Raw genomic sequence first — 19,073 nt, 5'->3', positions numbered from 1 at the left:
GCCTCCTGCTGCCGGTGCCCTTCCACTATTTGGCTTCCATTCTTAGACCGAGGTAAAGTTCACAAACTGGGACACTACTTCTGGATTTGCGGAGTTCGTAATCGTTCATAAACAGGGCTGTTCTTAAACCGAGGTACCACTGTATTGGGATAAATTTGAACTGAAATGTTGGTAAATTTTCTTGAGGACCATCCTGAGACCTGTGGGTATAGGGCGGTATATAAATTCAGTAAATAATAATAATAATAATAATAATAATAATAATAATAATAATAAACAAAAGCAAAATGCAAACTAATATGGGAATGTGGACAACTAAATTTAAAACTGGCCAAGTGAAAAACTAAGAGAAACCAAAATTGATAGATTCATCCATCCCTAAATTTGCATTCCCAATCTGTGGCCTGAAGCAACAGTTGTACTCTATCTTAAGGTAAAGTCGTCCCAGAAGGAAAGGCACTACTGATGGCTTAATATTTTTCTACATATTAAATCCATTTATGCCAGTGTTCACTTCTCACACAATACACACTGAATCTTAAAATAATAATAATAATAATAATAATAATAATAATAATAATAATAATCAGGAAGTCCTTAATGCCAAGAAAATATTTCCTTTCGACAGAAATATTTTTCCAGAGTGATTGATTTAGAAGGGCTGAACTCATATTCAGTGCCTGAAATCCAGGAACCACCAACTGGGCTGGGATTCAAAATTATAAGAATAGCCATCTATTTTTGGGAGGGGTGTGTGTGATGCAATGAGCAGCGGAGGCAACTGCTTTCCTCACCTATCCCACAAGGGAAAGAGGAAGGGAAACATTTAAGAATTAGTGAAAAGAAAGCAAGGAGCTATTGAGTTACTGCAGCGAGCTCTGCTAGAAGCAGGATCAGAGTTTTCATTAGAAGGACACTTCACTTAGAAATTTAAATAAATCTTTCTTTTGAAAGCAATCATTTGATATGGGAGTTAGGAGAAAACAACGTAATAAATAATATGTTGGAGGATTGTGGACAAGGGAAGCATGGGAACTCTCGGTATCCTAATTGAGGCCTTGGGTGGAAGTCAGATTCAACAGTGTTGTTCAGTATGACTGGAAAGCTGTGAACATGGTCAACGTGGAGTTGCTACGTCCAACAAATGATTAATCTGGCAGCAGGCTGAAGTGGTGCTCTGTATATTCATTCACCCTCAATTCATGCACTTTCCAGGATGAGAAGGAAAGGTCCCTAATGCCAACAGGTTGCCAGTGGGCACATCCCTCACTCCCCCTGCATCTATGAAGCCTCTGAATGCCCACCACCACCATGCCATCTTGGTCATGAAGTGGTGAGAGTAGCTACCATTTTCTCCCTTCAGAAATGCATAGAGCAGCAGGAGGAAACTGGAAGAGAGACACTCTTTCCCACATCCTCTCCCAGCTTGGTCCACAAAAACTACATCTGTCCGACGAAATGACAGTGTTTTACAACAACCAATACGAGGGGTGCGTTTGAGGAATTCCATCTTTGCGAATTCTGATACAAACTGACCTGATCTGCGCTTCCCAAACTAATGTGTGGATCAGAACTTAATGGTCCACGATACTTTGCATTTCTCTGAATGGTCAAAAACTGGATCAAAATGCATTTTAGAAACTTGCACACTTTGAGCGAAAATATGTTGAAAATGCATATTTAAATATGGTGTTTGTGTGCACAAAGATGAGTTTAATTACTGGTTAAGGTGGAAACAGGACATAATGAACTTCTGGCCTACAAAAGTGGCATGAACCAGAAAGAGCCTATTTTGATTATCTAGCACTTGCCATGTTTTGACTTACACTGAAGGTCAGAGCATTGGTTCATCTAGTTCTGGAAATGGCTTTCCAAGGTCATAGGCAGTAGTCTTTCCCAGTTTTACTGTCTATGAACTTGAGATACCAGAGGATGGGTTGGGGACCATGTGTCCTGCCACTGCGCTACTGTTGAGTCTACACTTTTAACTGCATGCTTCCCACACTAGAACTATTGACCAAAATTCTGAAATGAATTTCATGTGAATACTTTGCCCTTCAGCTTACTTCAGAATGATGGATTTAACTGAGCAGGGAGGAAGGGAAGTGTAGACTTTTCTCTCTTTCTACCCTCCAATCAACCCCTTTGTAAATCATTCCTTTATTTTAAGGAAGAAGAAGAAGAAAAAATCATTAGAATTATGGACTCAATCAGAAATTAAATAACATGCTTTGCTTTTCCAATTTATTTTTTTCCCAATCAGCTGCAGTGCAACACCAAATGCAGGGCAAAACCAGGCAGAGCTACACTTCCTACCATGTCATGGGCTGTAAACTCTGAACAAAGGGTGATCAGTAAAATAGCGTTGTGTATAACTTGTGCAATGTTCATAAAATAAATTAATGAACAAATAAATATTCTTTGATGGATGCATTAGCTAGTTTCCCACAAATCCCCCTGCCCCTATTCTCAGGGGTAGCATGAATTGTGAGGGGAGGAGGATGACATTACTCCCACAGGTACCCCTGCCAAAATATCTTACGCTGTGCAGTTGCTAAACCTCTGCAGTGTGAGTACACTGTACGCAATACTCAATGTCATCCACTTCTCAAGAAGTGGGAAGTATCAGAAGTCAGTTCACTAAGCATTATTTACAGCTTCTGATATATATATATATATATATATATATATATATATATATATATATATATATATTCATTGCCATCAGTTGTGATGAAGATCGGGTTAATGCTTGAACTCATCATTGCATCCCTTCCCCACCCATGGCATTTATAGCGTTCATTTTCTCAGGGAGGGTAAATTTAATCTTCTACACATTACCAGGAAAAGTGATAGCAGCACTTCTCTCTTATGATGAAGGCACCTTCATCAAATGAGGTTGCACCACCTACTTCACAAAAGGAGATTTTGAAAAGACCTTTGACAAGATCTGTGTCCACTTCTTGAGAAAAGGATAGCGGGCAAGATGCGAGGCTGCAAGCAGAGGCTGGTAATCGGTTTGGTCCTTTCCACAAAATCCATGGTTCTTTTCAGAATTCTCATACAGTTATGCAGGGAGATAAACTCCAGCCAGAGGCTTCTCCTGACACCTGATTCTCTCGTAGCAGCACCCAAATCCAGCCTTTGCCAGACTGGTGGCCTCCAGATGGTTTGGACTACGACTCCCATAAGTCTCAACCAGCACAGCCAATGGCCGCAGATGATGGGAGTTGTAGTTCAGCAACATTTGGGGAGCACCAGGATAGCAAAGGCTTTCTTAAGCCACTTCCCCTCAGGACAGTGGTTCAAAAGAGCGCAACGTCCACATTTCTCAGTGACTTCCCCTTTCTTAGACTTCTCAGGAACCACCTTATCTCAGGCATTCCAGTGATTTCTGCTTCTTTCCTCAGGCACCAAGGTACAGTGGTGCCCCGCAAGACGAAATTAATTCGTTCCGCAAGTTTTGTCGTCTTGCGAATTTTTCGTCTTGCGAATCACGAAATCCCATAGGAATGCATTGAAAATCAATTAATGCGTTCCTATGGTCAAAAAAAGTCCAAACAAAGCCAAATTTGGTACAACAACAGTTTATTAACTGCTCTTTAAAGTCACACATTACTGTAAAGAGCAGTTCAAAAATTGAAGGGAAAATAAATTAACTTTATAAACAAAACATGTCTTTGTTTTTAGACAAAGGAAACAAAGTCGCGAGACGTTTTCGTCTTGCGAAGCAAGCCCATAGGTGAAATTCGTCTTGCGAGGCAAATCGAAAACGGAAAAACCTTTCGTCTAGCGAGTTTTTTGTCTTGCGAGGTATTCGTCTTGCGAGGTACCACTGTATGGTTCTCCCTGAGGCAAAAGATGAAACACTGCCCCCTTTTTGCATGTAAACAAGCTAATCCTACTTTAACACAGGGAACATCCATCATACCTGAGGGCAGCAGACTAGCTTAGCGTGACCAAGGCAAAGAAGGCGCTCCAACTGTAGGGGTGCCAAGGTGTCTTTGGCCCCGCTCAATATTTGTTGGAAAGGGGCTGGACCCCCCCAAATGTTGGGGCCCCCAGTGCTTATTGTGCACCACAAATCGCAGCTTCAGCGACTGGCTCCTCCAGATGTCATGACGTCGTGTGACGCATGTCGGGCCCCCTCAATCTTGGGGGCAAATTGGCACCTCTGTCCTAAATAATTGTATAAGCCAACCTAGTACTTTCATTTACATGCCAAACATACACCTTAAGTTTTAAACTCGGCAATGCCTCCCTGATTTCTTTCTTTTGCACCTGATAACACTTGCGCAGCTTGTATACAACACACACAGAGCTGATAATGGAAGCAGAGAGTAAGGTATCCCTGCATCCTCTGAGTATATTTCACTATTTTACAAAGGACCACCTGTTATTTAAAGGGTTCTCCTGTCTATGTTTGGTTTATGTCCAAAGGAGGGAAAGCACTCAATATGGAGGCCAAATGGCCGAAATATTGGGAAATTTTGGAACAAGAGGGTGACAGATTAAAATTACAGAGCTTTGAAAAATTGGCTCCATTATTATCAAATAATGAGATTGGCTCCATTATTATCAAATAATGGCATATAATTTGGACAAAAAATTAGGCTTCCAGGTAGAAAAATCAAAATTGGAAACATAATTGTTAGACCCTAAAGTTAAGAATTTGTCAAGAATGTATAACTTGCTGTTGAAATGGAATACTCAAGATGAAACGGTGAAATCTGCTATGATTAAATGGGCACAAGATGTTGGACATAATATTATGATGACTGACTGGGAACAGTTATGGACCACAGGTATGAAGTTTACGGCATGTAATGCCTTAAAAGAGAATTTAATGAAAATGATCTATAGGTGGTACAGTGGTGCCTCGCAAGACGAAAATAATCCGTTCCACGAGTCTCTTCGTCTAGCGGTTTTTTCGTCTTGCGAAGCAACCCTATTAGTGGCTTAGCGGATTAGCGGCTATTAAAGGCTTAGCGGCTCAGCGGCTAAAAGGCTATTAGCAGCTTAGCGGCTTAGAAAAAGGGGGGAAAGCGAAAAAAATTTAGAACACTCGCAAGACGTTTTCGTCTTGCGAAGCAAGCCCATAGGGAAATTCGTCTTGCGAAGCAGCTCAAAAACGGAAAACCCTTTCGTCTAGCAGGTTTTCCGTCTTGCGAGGCATTCGTCTTGCGGGGCACCACTGTACATAACACCAGTCAAGCTTGCAAAAATCTATCATCTGCCCGATAATAAATGCTGGAAATGTAATGAAACTGAAGGCACATTCTTTCACCTTTGGTGGACATGCCCAAAGATTAAGGCATTCTGTGAGATGATCTATAATGAAATGAAAAAGGTATTTAAATATACCTTCCTGAAGAAACCAGAGGCCTTTCTCCTGGGCATGGTCGGCCAATTGGTGCCAAGGAAAGATAGGGGTTTTTTTATGTACGCCACAACAGCAGCAAGAATACTTATCGCAAAGTACTGGAAGACACAAGATCTACCCACCAGGGAAGGATGGCAGATGAAGTTGATGGACTACATGGAACTGGCGGAAATGACTGGCAGAATCCGAGACCAGGGAGAAGAGTCGGTGGAAGAAGATTGGAAAAAATTTAAAGTATATTTGCAAAAACATTGCAAAATTAATGAATGTTAGAAGGATGCTGGAATGAAGTTATATGGTTTTAGCAGAAATGTAATAAAGAATTAAGTAAAAGCTGATTGATAATGGGCCAAAATGAAAAATTTAAGGTTAGACCGTTAAGATAAATTATAGAACAAAAATTGAGAAAGATGGAAAGAATTTGCTGAAACAATTAATTGAACTAGAATACAAAAAAGGGAGGTCGAGGAGGTCGATGAAACAAGTAAGTGAAAGGTAAAGATATGGAATATTGGAAGTGTGTTTTAGTGTTATTGTTTCTTTTTGCTGTATTGTTGTATTGTTTTTCTATGTCTTTCTTTTTATGTATTGTAATATATGTTCTGTTAAATTTTTTGTTTTTTTTTTCTTCCTGTAATTTTTAAGCCTTTAATATATATATATATATATTTTTTTTTTAAAAAAGGAGGGAAAGCAAAGAAGCTACCCATCAACGGTTGGCACCTGAGGAGGCACACAGGTCACCTGGTCAAATTTCTTCCCATTGGTCTGATGTATTATGTCAAAATTATAGTAATTATTCCTCAGTGTGCATCTACACATATAAAGCATGTTATGTGAATGTCTATCGTCTTTTGTAGCAACAAGCAAGTGGCCTCCCTAATAGAGAGGGGAAGATGGAGAAGTGAAGGTACCTTAAACCGAGTCAGATCACTGGTCTGGCAGCCCAGGGCTGACCATTTTGGTTCAAACTGGGTCTTCTAAATGAAAAACAAGCACTGTAAAACACTATGCTATGGATTCTCCTCTGGCGTTCATTTGCTAACAAATGCCGCACTCCCCAGCACATACAACATGAACTCAGCTGCTCAGCTTAGGCAGCATTGGACTATAGTTGGTGGAGAAGCTGCAGCCCATCTTTAACATCACGATGAATTGCTTGCTCCTTAATACTCACTATGACTTTGCTGAGAGCCAATCAAAATACTCAAATCTGCTTTACAGGTAACTTCGGGCCTTCAAATCCAACACAAATAGCTGCTCTATTTGAATTGGTTCTGGCCTTCTCAGAGATAGCATGCTCATCCCCAGTCAAGTGACTGTCAATTAGGATATCATAACGCCAACCAGAAGATTGGAACCAAATATTTTGCTTCCTTAAGTTATCTTTCAATGCCAGCATGCTGCTAATTTTCCATTTCACCACAGGTGGGACAAGGCTCAAATATTTTATTATGCCTGCAGCACAAATAACTGCAAAACTGTCTTTCAACAGGCTTTGCATAATTTTCCTAAATACTTGCTTCACAATTTTAATAATAACCATCCATAGACATACCCAAATGCAGGCGTGCAACCAGAATTTCTCCCTCTGTCTCACAACCTGCTTTTGTTGCTGTTGGATAGCAATACAAACCTCTTCACCTTTATAAGCATTTTCAAAAACTAATCTACACTTATCCTGGGTTGCTGGTTCTCTGTTTGGATGGCAATAGTATCTCCATAACTATTACGGTTCTCGGCTGAACACCAACCACATTTTCCGTGGTATCCATTACTTCCCAGGCTAACTTCTAGAGCTGATTTACTTCTGGGGACCTGAAACAGCTGCTGCAGATGTGTTAGTAGACACACACACACACACACACACTGCTGTCCTGTGAAGCAGCAGAAATGCTTAGAAACTGGTATAACTAATGGGTAACATCCCCCCCAAAGGTTGCTATTTTAAAGTCACCTATAGGATTTCAGAGACCCAGAAGCCCTCTTCATGCATTTGTTAATCAATGTGTGAAGAAGTTCATGAGAACATGCCTTGTACCTTACATATTAACACACACAACAGCCAAGGGGTTCTTGTGCACATTTGGATGCTTGCATGCAGCTCTTCCTCCATGGAGATGAAAATTCAGGTTGCTCAATGTCCCCATCCACAAGGAGGAAGCCCCATGCATGTATATCCATACACATTGGTGGCCACCATCACACTGACACAGGCACACACTGGTGCCACCATGATGATGATGATACATCAACACAACACAAATATTCGAAACTAGGGGGTGGGGCTAGCTGCCACATGTTCAGTATCTACAGGTACCATATGGCTGAAGAAGGGCACAGAAGGGTCATTTCTTTGCCTCTGATTGTTTAATGATACATTTACATTCTTCCTGTTATCCATTCGTAAGATAATTTCCTTCACCTTCCAATAATCCCATGGTAACATCCATGCTGGAAGGTATAAAAAAACGTATTTAAAGCTACTTGGAAATTTTGCTATCAACCTTTTCATTTTTTATATGGGTAGTGCTGTTGACAGAGTGAGTGGTCCCATCACACCTTGGAACTATGGCCAGCTTTACCCAGCCCTTTCAGATATACCAGCATTTCCCCTATTGCCCTCTCAGAACTACAATTTCTAGAGTGGTTTAGCAATCCAATCCCTCTTCACATGGAACTCTGGGGATTGTAGCTCTGGGAAAGGAATAGGGTTTTCCTAACAACCCACAGGCAATGACAAACCTAGACAGCATCTTAAAAAGCAGAGACATCACCTTGCCAACAAAGGTCCATATAGTTAAAGCTATGGTTTTCCCAGTAGTGATGTATGGAAGTGAAAGCTGGACCATAAAGAAGGCTGATCGCCGAGGAACTGATGCTTTTGAATTATGGTGTTGGAGGAGACTCTTGAGTCCCATGGACTGTTAGAAGATCAAACCTATCCATTCTGAAGGAAATCAGCCCTGAGTGCTCACAGGAAGGACAGATCCTGAAGCTGAGGCTCCAGTACTTTGGCCACCTCATGAGTAGAGAAGACTCCCTGGAAAAGACCCTGATGTTGGGAAAGATGGAGGGCACAAGGAGAAGGGGACGACAGAGGACGAGATGGTTGGATAGTGTTCTCGAAGCTACCAGCATGAGTTTGACCAAACTGTGGGAGGCAGTGGAAGACAGGAGTGCCTGGCGTGCTCTGGTCCATGGGGTCACGAAGAGTCGGACATGACTAAACGACTAAACAACAACAACCCACAGCACCCCTTAAACTACAGCTCCCAGAATTCTTTGGGGGAAAGCCATGACTGCTGAAAGTGGTGTCACAATGTTTTAAATGTATGGTATGAATGTGGCCCTAGTTTCTTGTCACGCAGTGGTTGTCCTGCATGAACCGCATATGCACATGGGAACCCATTCAACATTATCCCATAGCTGGGTTTTGCATGGGAAGGTCAGAAGTGCTGGGCAAATTGTCCTTCAGGGAAAGACAGCATGATATGTCTTCTCATTGCAGACTTCATTATTCTAGGGACCCCATTAGCATCTAATGGCTCCATAAGTATCTGACGGACCCCAGTGTTCTTCAAAGCAAATATTTAAAAAGTTTATAACAAACTCAGAGATTCATTTCATCAGATACCAGTGTCCCAGAGATTCTGGCTTTGACAACTGTAGTAAGAAAAGGAAACAACACTGCTCAAGAAGCACAAAACACCTCCCGTGCCCCATTCACAATGTTAGCTTTCTTTGATCCGGCCTTCCTCTCCTCCCACTTTATTCATACAGATATGCGCCAGAGGCAGCCTGTCATTTGTCTATGAAGAACAGAGAGTTACCTGCATTGATAAGAGGGGCAGAGTCAGGATGGACTTTGAAAGGTTCGCCACCACTGTCCATTGCCAATTTCCTCCAGTGCCTGGCCAATGTCCTTTTATGCTAACTGCTTTGCCCCCATGTGAAGTCTCGGGGCTTCATTCAGGTGTCCCTTTGCCCGGTTGCATTTCCTTCCAGCTCCTAGCACAGCAAACTGGGCAGGCCTCCAGCATTTCCTGCACAAACACTCTTCACAGTCGAGCAGCCGTTAAAATGCCATCGCGCTCTCTCTCTCTCTCTCTCTCTCTCTCTCCCTCTTGCAATATCCTGGCTCCGAACTTCAGAAAGCACCGTGTCAACAAGCTGCTTCTTTCAACTTAACAATACAGCTGAGAGGTGTTTATGTTTATGCAGGAAGTAAACGCAACCTACCTAGACCAATAGAGCTGCGCTGTGGGCTTGGCCTGGGGCTGGGGCTGATGGTGATTTCAACTGGAAACAGGAACTGAAAGTACACTCCCAGCCCCCTTCAACTCCCTTCGCCTGCAGTCTGCCTGGTTGTCTTCGGCAAATGCCTGGCTTCACTGTATTATGGTCATCCGTAGAAATATGTGTCAGCCTGATATGCTTGCTGTGGCATGTTAATTCATTGTCTATTGTCATATCTATCTATCATCATCATCTCTCTATCTATCATCTATATCTCTGTGTGTGTGATCATATTGCCTTCCTTAAAAAAAAAAGTCTGAGAATTAAAAACATCTGGAAGGCCTTTGCAATCTATCATAAACAAGAGGAAATCCAAATCATGTGACTTCTAAGAAAATGATGCAAATTGAATTCCCTGCCAACATTTACAGTAATCTGTTTTTCTTTCACTTTGCCCCCCTCTTGCTTGTAGGAAGATGAGGGGAGAAAGCAGCAATAAGACGGGAACTGCTTCAGATGCGAAAATATGCTAAGCTCAAGAACTGTTGCTTTATTAAGTCGGCTTAATCGTTTGGGGGTATGCTTGCGAATTGCAGGAGCAAACCGCTCAGCTAGATTCTGCATCTCCTTCCCCACCCTAGCCACCTTCTTTGTAAGGGACTTGTTGGAGAAGACAAGAAGCTATGTAGGGATCCTAACGCAGGCTGGCTTTGCAGTTTGGGGCTCTGTTCTTTATGTGTGATACATAGGGAGGATGTCACATTAGTAATGCACCTCTATGAAACCACAGGGCTGGTTTTATTGCTTCAGGTGTGTTGCTAAAAACAGATACAGCCTGAATACGCACTTTATGGAGCACCCAAGAGGTCCAGAGAGAGAGAAAAAAGCAATAGAAAAGAGAGAGGCATTCATGTATAGTACTGTGAAGTGAGTTTATCTCAGCCAGGAATAAGAAACATACAGCAGCCATAGGAGAAAAAATAAACTTGGGTAAACTGAAAGTATATCCCCACCTCCCACTAATCCTGTAGGAATGCTACATCTTAATTCTCACAATGTTTTCCAAAAAAACCAAACAATTATTCTCTTTCTCTCTGTCTCTCTCTCATTCTCTCAACCTTCTTTTGACAAGAATTCTAACCAAATTCTGTGGCAGGACTCCAAATCGCTCTTCAGGGTATGCCCAGTGAGATTTATCGATTTATCTTGGGATGTTTTTTTATTTGATCAGGAGAAACTCCCTGCTTTACACACACTCACACACAATATCTTAGCACCATCTGCTTTTGAAAGAAACCCCCGATTTCAAAAGGGGTATGGCAGGTGGTGCTGAGGTTCATGAACTGTAAGCCCAAACCCCTGACTTAAGAACGCACTGAGTCATTCTGTGATACCATCCAATATGATACAATAAAGCCTACGCTCCTTAATTCGTTCCATATTGGAGTCTAGATAAAGCTACCAACGTATCAGTGCAGGCATATTACCGGATATTTTAGGAGTTTGCTGATGTAATCGTAATCACAGTTGTATCGTATCCTGCCTCCAAGGAGTTCAAGGAAGTATGGAAGGGGCTGTTTTATCCATACTATCCTAACCAACAAACCTTGTCAGACAAAGAAATACGATACGAAAATCTTTATTGTCACTGTCCCATACAGAACAATGAAATTGAAAAAATCTACATAAGACATTCAAAAACCAACAAGCCTGCTATCCCAGCTATCCCAACCTGGTTAGCCCCCTAAAAACTCTGATACCCCATTTTTAAATACAATATACTCCCATAGAGACTCCTTACACTGCGTTTAAAACCAAAATCGCATTTCTCAGGCGGCTAGTCCTAGTCTTTCTAACCCTGTACCTTCTTCCAGAAGGCAGAAGCTGAAAGAGATCATTTCTGGGGTGCCCACTATCCTGCGCTATCTCTGCAGCTTTCTTATGGCACTTGGGAGCATAGATTTGATCCAAAGTGGGAAGACTGCACCAAATTATCCTCTCCACAGTCTTTACAACCCTGAGTTGCTCAAGCCCTCCCACTGTGTCTCATAGTTTGCTGGTGACTTGAACCCATTTCTTGTGGAACCATTACCAACACTTTCCCCTTTACCACTCCAGCCCTGTAAACTAATCCATGGCACTGGAGATATTTTGATAAATGTGATATAGGTGGAGAATGTGTAAAGATTGACCGAGGTGAAAGACTTCAATGGCTACTAGCCATGTCTATGCCTCAGTACAGTGGTACCTCAGGTTACAGACTCCGCTAACCCAGAAATAGTACCTTGGGTTAAGAACTTTACCTCAGGATGAGAACAGAAATCGCACGGTGGCAGCGGGAGGCCCCATTATCTAACACAGTACCTCAGGTTAAGAACAATTTCAGGTTAAGAACGGACCTTCAGAACAAATTAAGTTATTAACCTGAGGTACCACTGTATTCTATACCATAGAATCAGGGTTATTTTTCAGCTGAAACTCAGTTCCAGCATCTCTCAGATGGGCGCCATTGCCATTCAAGGGAGGAGTTTATGGTGAGTTCTGGCACCTCTTTTTCTAGAAAAACAGCACTGCCTAGAATAACAAGAACACCAGATAGAGTGACCACTTAGACAATGCCAAAAAAGAGGAGAAATGAGAACAGAGATTTGCATAAATGGTGTGTGTGTGTGGAGAGAAAGAGATATGCTAATTTAGAAATAATTACTGTAATTTAAATAGAAATGCAATACATCCACCATAATGGAAAGACTATGACAGGTGACCCATATGCTTGTTAAGTCTGCTGTCCAGATACAGTGGTACCTCAGGTTACATACGCTTCAGGTTACAGACTCCGCTAACCCAGAAATAGTACCTCGGGTTAAGAACTTTGCTTCAGGATGAGAACGGAAATCGTGCTCCGGTGGCATGGTGGCAGCAGGAGGCCCCATTAGTTAAAGTGGTGCTTCAGGTTAAGAACAGTTTCAGGTTAAGAATGGACCTCTGGAACGAATTAAGTACTTAACCTGAGGTACCACTGTACAGACTGTTGATGGGCAACCTCAAGGCCACAGTTCTCTCTTCTTTAAACCATAAACCAGGCTTGGGGTGGACAACCCTTCAAATAGGTACAGATCATGAGAGTGTTTTCACATACCGTCTCTTGTCCAAAAAACATTCTCGCTAGTAGGTGTAGCGTTTGCCTCCATGACAGTATTGAGAACAACACAGATGCATTGGTCTAGTTCACACAAAACTTTATGTGGTTGGAAACTGCACCTTGTAGGAGAAGGGGCTCTATCCTGCTCACCCAGCTCACCTGGTCCCATCTCTGGGCTCCCATATGTATTCCATATGTGTAGATAATGTTTGTAAGGGTAGGAGGAGCCTTTGCGGAGTCTTCTGGACGTTGTGGTCCACAACTCCTATCACCCTTGACTTTGGGCGATGCTGACTGGGGATGATGGAAGTTGTAATCCAAAACTTTGGTCTATGCTATTTTTTTTTTTTTTAAATTTATTAGGTTTTCACATTTTATATAGACAACAACAAAACACAAACACAAACACAAAAGACAACAAACATATATAATTTCCAAAAAACTTATTTTCTAACCCTGATCCTTGACTTCCCCCCACCCCCTCCCTTGCATCCCTATTCCCAAATTTATGTCAGCAAATTGGCATTTCTCCTCTTTTCAATCTTAATATTAGTCCTTTTATAGAGAGAAGCGAGAATAAATTTTTCCTAAGTTGGACCCCAGATTCCTTCCATCGATTTCTCATTTTGTCTTGAATGATTATCTTATTAACTAAACCCCCTGGTCTTGAGTGTTGTTAAAGTTAAATCCTTCCCTCCCTCCCATCCCCGATTTGCGTCTCTTCCCGAAACATGTCCAAAATAACAGTTCTTAGCCTGGGTTCCGCACGTCCGAGGCTCTCAAGTCTCTTTCAGTCCCTCTCTGCCGATTTTGTTGGTAGTCCTTTATGTCGGTCATCGAATCTCGAAAGAGTTCTTTCACAATCAGTCCAATCAGTCCATAGTCTCTTCCCAAATTTGAAAACAACTGCTGAAGAATTTCCACAAGGCCTGTTTCTTGAAGATAATCAGAGTCAGAATCTATGTGGAGGCCCCAATTATATTTCTTTATTTCAAATTCCTGAATTTCATAGACTCCCAGGGCCTCCACTTTCGTCTTCTGCATCTTTCGTAGGCTTAAAGTAGATTTAGTCCAATAGTCTCCTTGCTTGTGTTCTCCAGGTGTCAGCTTCTGGTTAGTGCTTTCCCACTTCACTTGTTCTCTTTCTTGTTTTGTCTTCTCCTCTTCTTTATTTATCATTTCAAATTCAGCTGTGGATTCTTTCTCATTCAAGTCCTCATTACATTCAGCAGAACTGCTTGTTTCAGAATTCAAGGTCATCAATTGTTTGCTCATAGCAGTAGTCTGCTCTTGTAAGATTCCCACCAGATAGAACATCCTTTCGATTTCCCCCAGTATCTTTCCATCCACAGCCATTGTAATTCCACAGAATTCCCCCTAGAGGGAATCTGGTTACTTAGTGTTCTTTTCTCCAACAATCCTCTATCTTGTTATTGTTTCTTTGTTTCCAACAGTTTTAATTCAATTGTAACTCCTTTTAATCCGGAGGGATCTTAAATAGCAATTTTTCCACTATTAACAGTCCATTTGACAGCTTTGACAGCTGTCAAATTCTGTACCTTTTATACAGGCTCCAAAACAAAACGCTCCCGGGCCCGGGAGGGAGGGTTGTTTACAGCAAAACAGAAACACTTCCAACACTCTACTCTCCTGCTCGAAATTACTTTCCCAAATCTTGGAAGTTACTGTCTCTTTAGAACTCACCCTTTACAGGGTAAAAACTCCAGCTTAGTTCTTATGTCTTTGCTCTAGATCATCTGCAAGGGGGGGTGCGGACTTCCTTTTAGCACACCCCCCGATCGTCTCAAATTCAAAAGGTAAAATTTTTAAAATTCGATTCCAATTTACTCACGGGTTCTTCTTTTCAGTCCAAATTTTAAGGAAGGAAGTCAGCGCTCTCGGGTCATGGCTCGCGGCTTCGCTCAGCGGCGGTAGCGATCGACTCTCAGTGCCGCGCCGTCCCCCGTATCCCCTCCGCAGCCTTTAAAAAGGCTCTTCGCGAATCAGGGGGGGGCGCTTAAGGCACCCACCGAGTCTTCAGTCCGCAGGCTTCCACGCCTGCGGTTTTTAAGGGTCCCCGTGTCGCCGGCACGGCAAAGACCCATCCACCGCTGAGCCGATTCCCTCCGGAGCTCGGAGGGAATCCGCCATTTCCCGATCGCGCCAACCCCGGAAGTCTGGTCTATGCTATTTTACACAAGCCCTACATATGTAAAATCCAACACATGCAGTAGGTCTGAGCTACTGGGTCACTAAACTCCAGTAAAGGATTTTGCCTGCACACATGTATGCTGGTCTCCATCTGTGGATGTCTGGTAGATACACAAGAAGACAGTCCATCAGGAATCATCTTGCTTCCCCATTACGTGGAGGCATCACATGTTTCCACGGGTTTAGTCCATGTTCAGAAGCAAATGAAGAACTCAGTTTCAGTTTCTGAAAGAAATCTGTTTGAGTAGATATCTCAATACCCCACCCATCTGGCTGGGTTTCCCCAGCCACTCTGGGCAGCTGCCAACAGAACATTAAAAACATGATAAAAGATCAAACATTAAAAACTTCCCTAAACAGGGCTGCTTTCAGATGTCTTTTAAAAGTCAGATAGTTGTTTATTTCCTTGACATCTGATGGGAGGGTGTTCCACAGGGTGGGCGCCACTACTGAGAAGGCCCTCTGCCTGGTTCCCTGCAACCTCCCTTCTTGCATTGAGGGAACCACCAGAAGGCCCTCGGCGCTGGACCTCAGTGTCCGGGCTGAACGATGGGGGTGGAGACGCTCCTTCAGGTACACTAGGCCGATGCTGTTTAGGGCTTTAAGGGTCAGCACCCCACTTTGAATTGTGCTCAGAAACGTACTGTTAGACAACCCCCTTCTTTCTGTGGCTTCTGCCATGGATCATTCTGTTTTTTAATTCCTTGCAAATTTAGGCTACATGTTGATATTTTAAGGGCGAGATTTACACCCACACACCAGTCCCATTAATATATCCATGCCAAGAGTTGCTGGTGACCCCCATCTCCTTCATTCTACTCATTCTGTTATGCATACATTACCTCCTTTCTAGCTTCAGTATATAGAATCAGATATTTTTTCATGCATAAAGGAGGTTGCCCTTTCTTTGTTGCAATTAAAACCATTCCTCCTCCTCCTCCCCCCAACCCCCAAAAGCACATGTTATTGGGACACAGTAATACGCTTTCCCTAATTTGCAAATCTACAACATATATAACCTCTTTGGGGGGCACACTTGCATCTAGTATATATAAAGAAGTGTTTATTTTGTTTGGGGTTTTGTTTTGTTTTTTTGTAACATTTTTTTTTTAAAAAATGAACACAGAGAATGCTCCCTTTTCTTTTTAATATATATTTATTTACCGGCTTCCTGACTTGCCCCCTTCGAGCTACGCCTTGGGTCTATAAGTGAGAGATGGCTAGTCATGCATGAAGAATAGAGGCTTAATTAATTGAACTTGAACTGTAAAATGGTGCACTTGATGTGGTTAAGGCACATTCCACACTTTCCCCCAATAAAGAATGTGACATTTTTGTGGAAGTGTTGAAGAATGGGGCTAGGAGCCATCAAACGACCGAGACTTCATTAAAAAGGTATAGCAGGGAACCCCTTTGCCCTACTTTCCATGCGGTCTTTTCTCTCCCCCCCCCCCCCCCGCAACCATTTTTTAATTAACCTTTCATATTGTATCTCTGGTTACATCCCCCCTTCCAAATACCATATTACTAATATTATATAAGGAGCTTGCATACTTATAAAAGCAAGTATATGGATTTGGAACATTAAGTGCTTAGTTTGTTGAAGGTGGGGACAGGTTTTCCATGTCCAGTTGGAACTGCCATGGTAACCATTTTTCATTTCTTCCATACTCAAGTTCCTGGATTGTAGTGATCCCCTGCATTGAAAAATATTGTTACAATATCCAAAATTATCCAAGAAAGTTGATCAGGTTTCCATAAAATAGTGACTTCATTGTTAGCAATGGCTTATTTTCAACCATCTCATGAAATGGCTCTCTCTCTCTTTGACATTCAAAGCTGCAAGCAGGAAAAAAATATATGAAATATATGGCTTCACATTTTCATTTAATGATATTTATTATAAAAACAAATTAAGGGCATTTTAGGCCCTCTCTCATTTCCTCATAAAGCACACGTTGCCACTATTTTAAACACACTCGTGTTATGGGAGAGAAGTCAACCTCTCAAATGCCTCCTACTCTCTCTCTTAGTGAAAAACAACATTGGATCTCCAAAAGTAGCCTTATTAACACGAAAAGCACTTTTCTGTGATCAGCAAGACCTTTCTTTTAAAAGAAAGCAAAGGTGAGGTTGTTGTTCTTTTTTTAAGCTATTGGCAGCTTTATTTTGTTTTTGTTTTAGTTTGTACATGTTAAGTTTCATTTATTTCAGAACTGCCAGTGGAAATAGCTAGATCACATGCTCCTGAAAAGTAATATTCCAGGAAGAGAAAAGCTGTACATACATTTTGGTGTTTACCAGGAAATAACTGTTTCTCACAGTCTTGAAGGGACTTGATATTAATGGGAGCGTGTTTGTTATGTCCCCAGTTCAGATATTTTCCACTGATGGGTACTAACAGTCTGGTCCCATGAATTACTGACCTAGTTGTGCCTTCAAGCCAGCCTAGGGGGCTGATCCCAGTTATGATGTACTATGGGTTCGGCATTCCTGACAGTATAGTTAGGGTAGGGAGGAGGCTGCTCAAAGAGGGCCATTAGAGTGGCTCTGTTGGAATCGAACCCATGAAACCACACATCATCTTTATAGTAAGTGGATCTGTGTGCATTTCTGGTGTGGTCCCGTCCTCTTCAGATGACTACCATCTGCAAACTTCTGTTCCTGCTGCAGTAGCTAGTGTCTGCAGTAGCTACTTATGCCTGGAACACTATTTCTCACAGTGCATCTGAAGGAACTTCAACTTTCTTCTGAAAGCCCAGTATTCCAGCAGGAACCCTTGATTAAACTACATTTGTCTCAATGCACGAAGGCCAGGGATGGAGTCAAAGGACATAAGGAGACCAGGGTTGTTGGACCAGCCAGCGCAATCGTCTTCCTCTTCACATATAAAGTAAAAATGAGGGTGTTTGTGGGTAAGGATGGGTGGTTCTGTCCAAGCCTGGAACGGGTGCAGCAGTTTGGCCCATATTAGGCCCAATATCACCACATGATGGCAGCTAGGCTGCCAGCACAGTGCTGCTCAGTGCTATTTTTCTAGAAAAAGAGGTGCCAGAACTCACCATGAACCCTTGTTCTCTTATAATGACAATGGCACCCACTTGAGAGGTGCTGGAACCTGAAAAAAAAGCCCTGGTCCTTCTCTTCCCATGCTTGGAAAGCCTAATTTCCAGATCCTGGGGGATCCTACTAGTGGCACTTCCCCCAGCCAAAATATCCGGAGGCTGGAAGGGAAGCTCCACACCAGCAGAGCGATGCTGGTGTCATACCATAGGCAGGTCGATGGAGGCCAGCCAGGCTGGATGTAGTGTTGAAATGCATATTGGATTGCAGCTACCAACGTTTTGGCATGCGTGAGACATCCTTTGCTTGCTTCCATATACCTCTAAGTTGAAAAATAAAATTATGCATTTGGGGACACTGTTGTAGCAAGCACAAAATATGTTCTCTCTATTCCCAATAGGTGAGAGTGGTCCAACAGATATCTCTCTCTCAAATACGCACACCCTCTCCTTATTATTCCCTCTTCATGCACAGTATTTGTAATGTGAAAGTGGTATTCTAATATGCAGCAGTGAAATGGATTTGTAAAATAAAAGATACCTTGAATCTGTGGACCCTGATCAGACCTACTGCAAGCTGGTACCAATTAATGTCCATCAGTTATCCACCTTTAACTATCTGTCGCGTGTGAGCCCAATCTATCACACCACTACTTGACAACAAGTAGGATCGCATGCAGGATCCAAGTAACGTATAGACTCATCCTCTAAATCCATCTTGAAGTGACGCCTGGACTCCATCAAAAGGAGCCTATCTTCTTGCCAACTGCTTGAATGGGTGAATTCTTACACACTGCAGTAGACTGATGTGAGAGTCATCAAGCCAGTGTATCAGTACATATAGCATGTAGGCAGAAGGAAATAGATGGGAATCCAAGAATGATGACACAGCAGTCAATGTTGTGTGGTTTAGTACACTGCCCCAGCTTCAACTCAAAAACTCTAGGTTTCAATTACCAACCTTCTCTTTAAATGAGAGGGTGGAGAGCAAAAGGCTTTTATTGTTCTTCTAATTGCTAAATGTCCAGGAAATCTG

At 42.3% G+C, this 19,073-nt stretch overlaps 1 protein-coding gene across 7 annotated transcripts in view; it reads right to left on the bottom strand.

The window, feature by feature from the left end:
* The window catches only part of LOC309535175 (uncharacterized protein), a 258,807-nt gene extending 248,952 nt beyond the window's left edge, over nucleotides 1-9,855 (bottom strand). For 4 of the 7 annotated variants that reach the window (XR_014221062.1, XR_014221063.1, XM_082228027.1 and 1 more), the window contains exon 1: nucleotides 9,217-9,855. Coding sequence is in view for 5 of the 7 variants with exons in the window: in XM_082228027.1 (XP_082084153.1) it covers nucleotides 9,217-9,277 (61 nt within the window). In the remaining 2 variants the exon portion in view is untranslated. The remainder of the gene's footprint in view (nucleotides 1-9,216) is intronic. The other 3 variants (XM_082228030.1, XM_082228029.1, XM_082228026.1) reach the window with 3 other exon arrangements.
* Between the last annotated feature and the right edge of the window lie 9,218 nt (nucleotides 9,856-19,073).

The sequence above is a fragment of the Podarcis vaucheri genome, assembly GCF_965113315.1.
Source record: "Podarcis vaucheri genome assembly, chromosome: 6".
Lineage (NCBI taxonomy): Eukaryota > Metazoa > Chordata > Lepidosauria > Squamata > Lacertidae > Podarcis > Podarcis vaucheri.
Note: the sequence above shows the minus strand (reverse complement) of the source record. Positions and strands in the feature narration are given on the sequence as shown.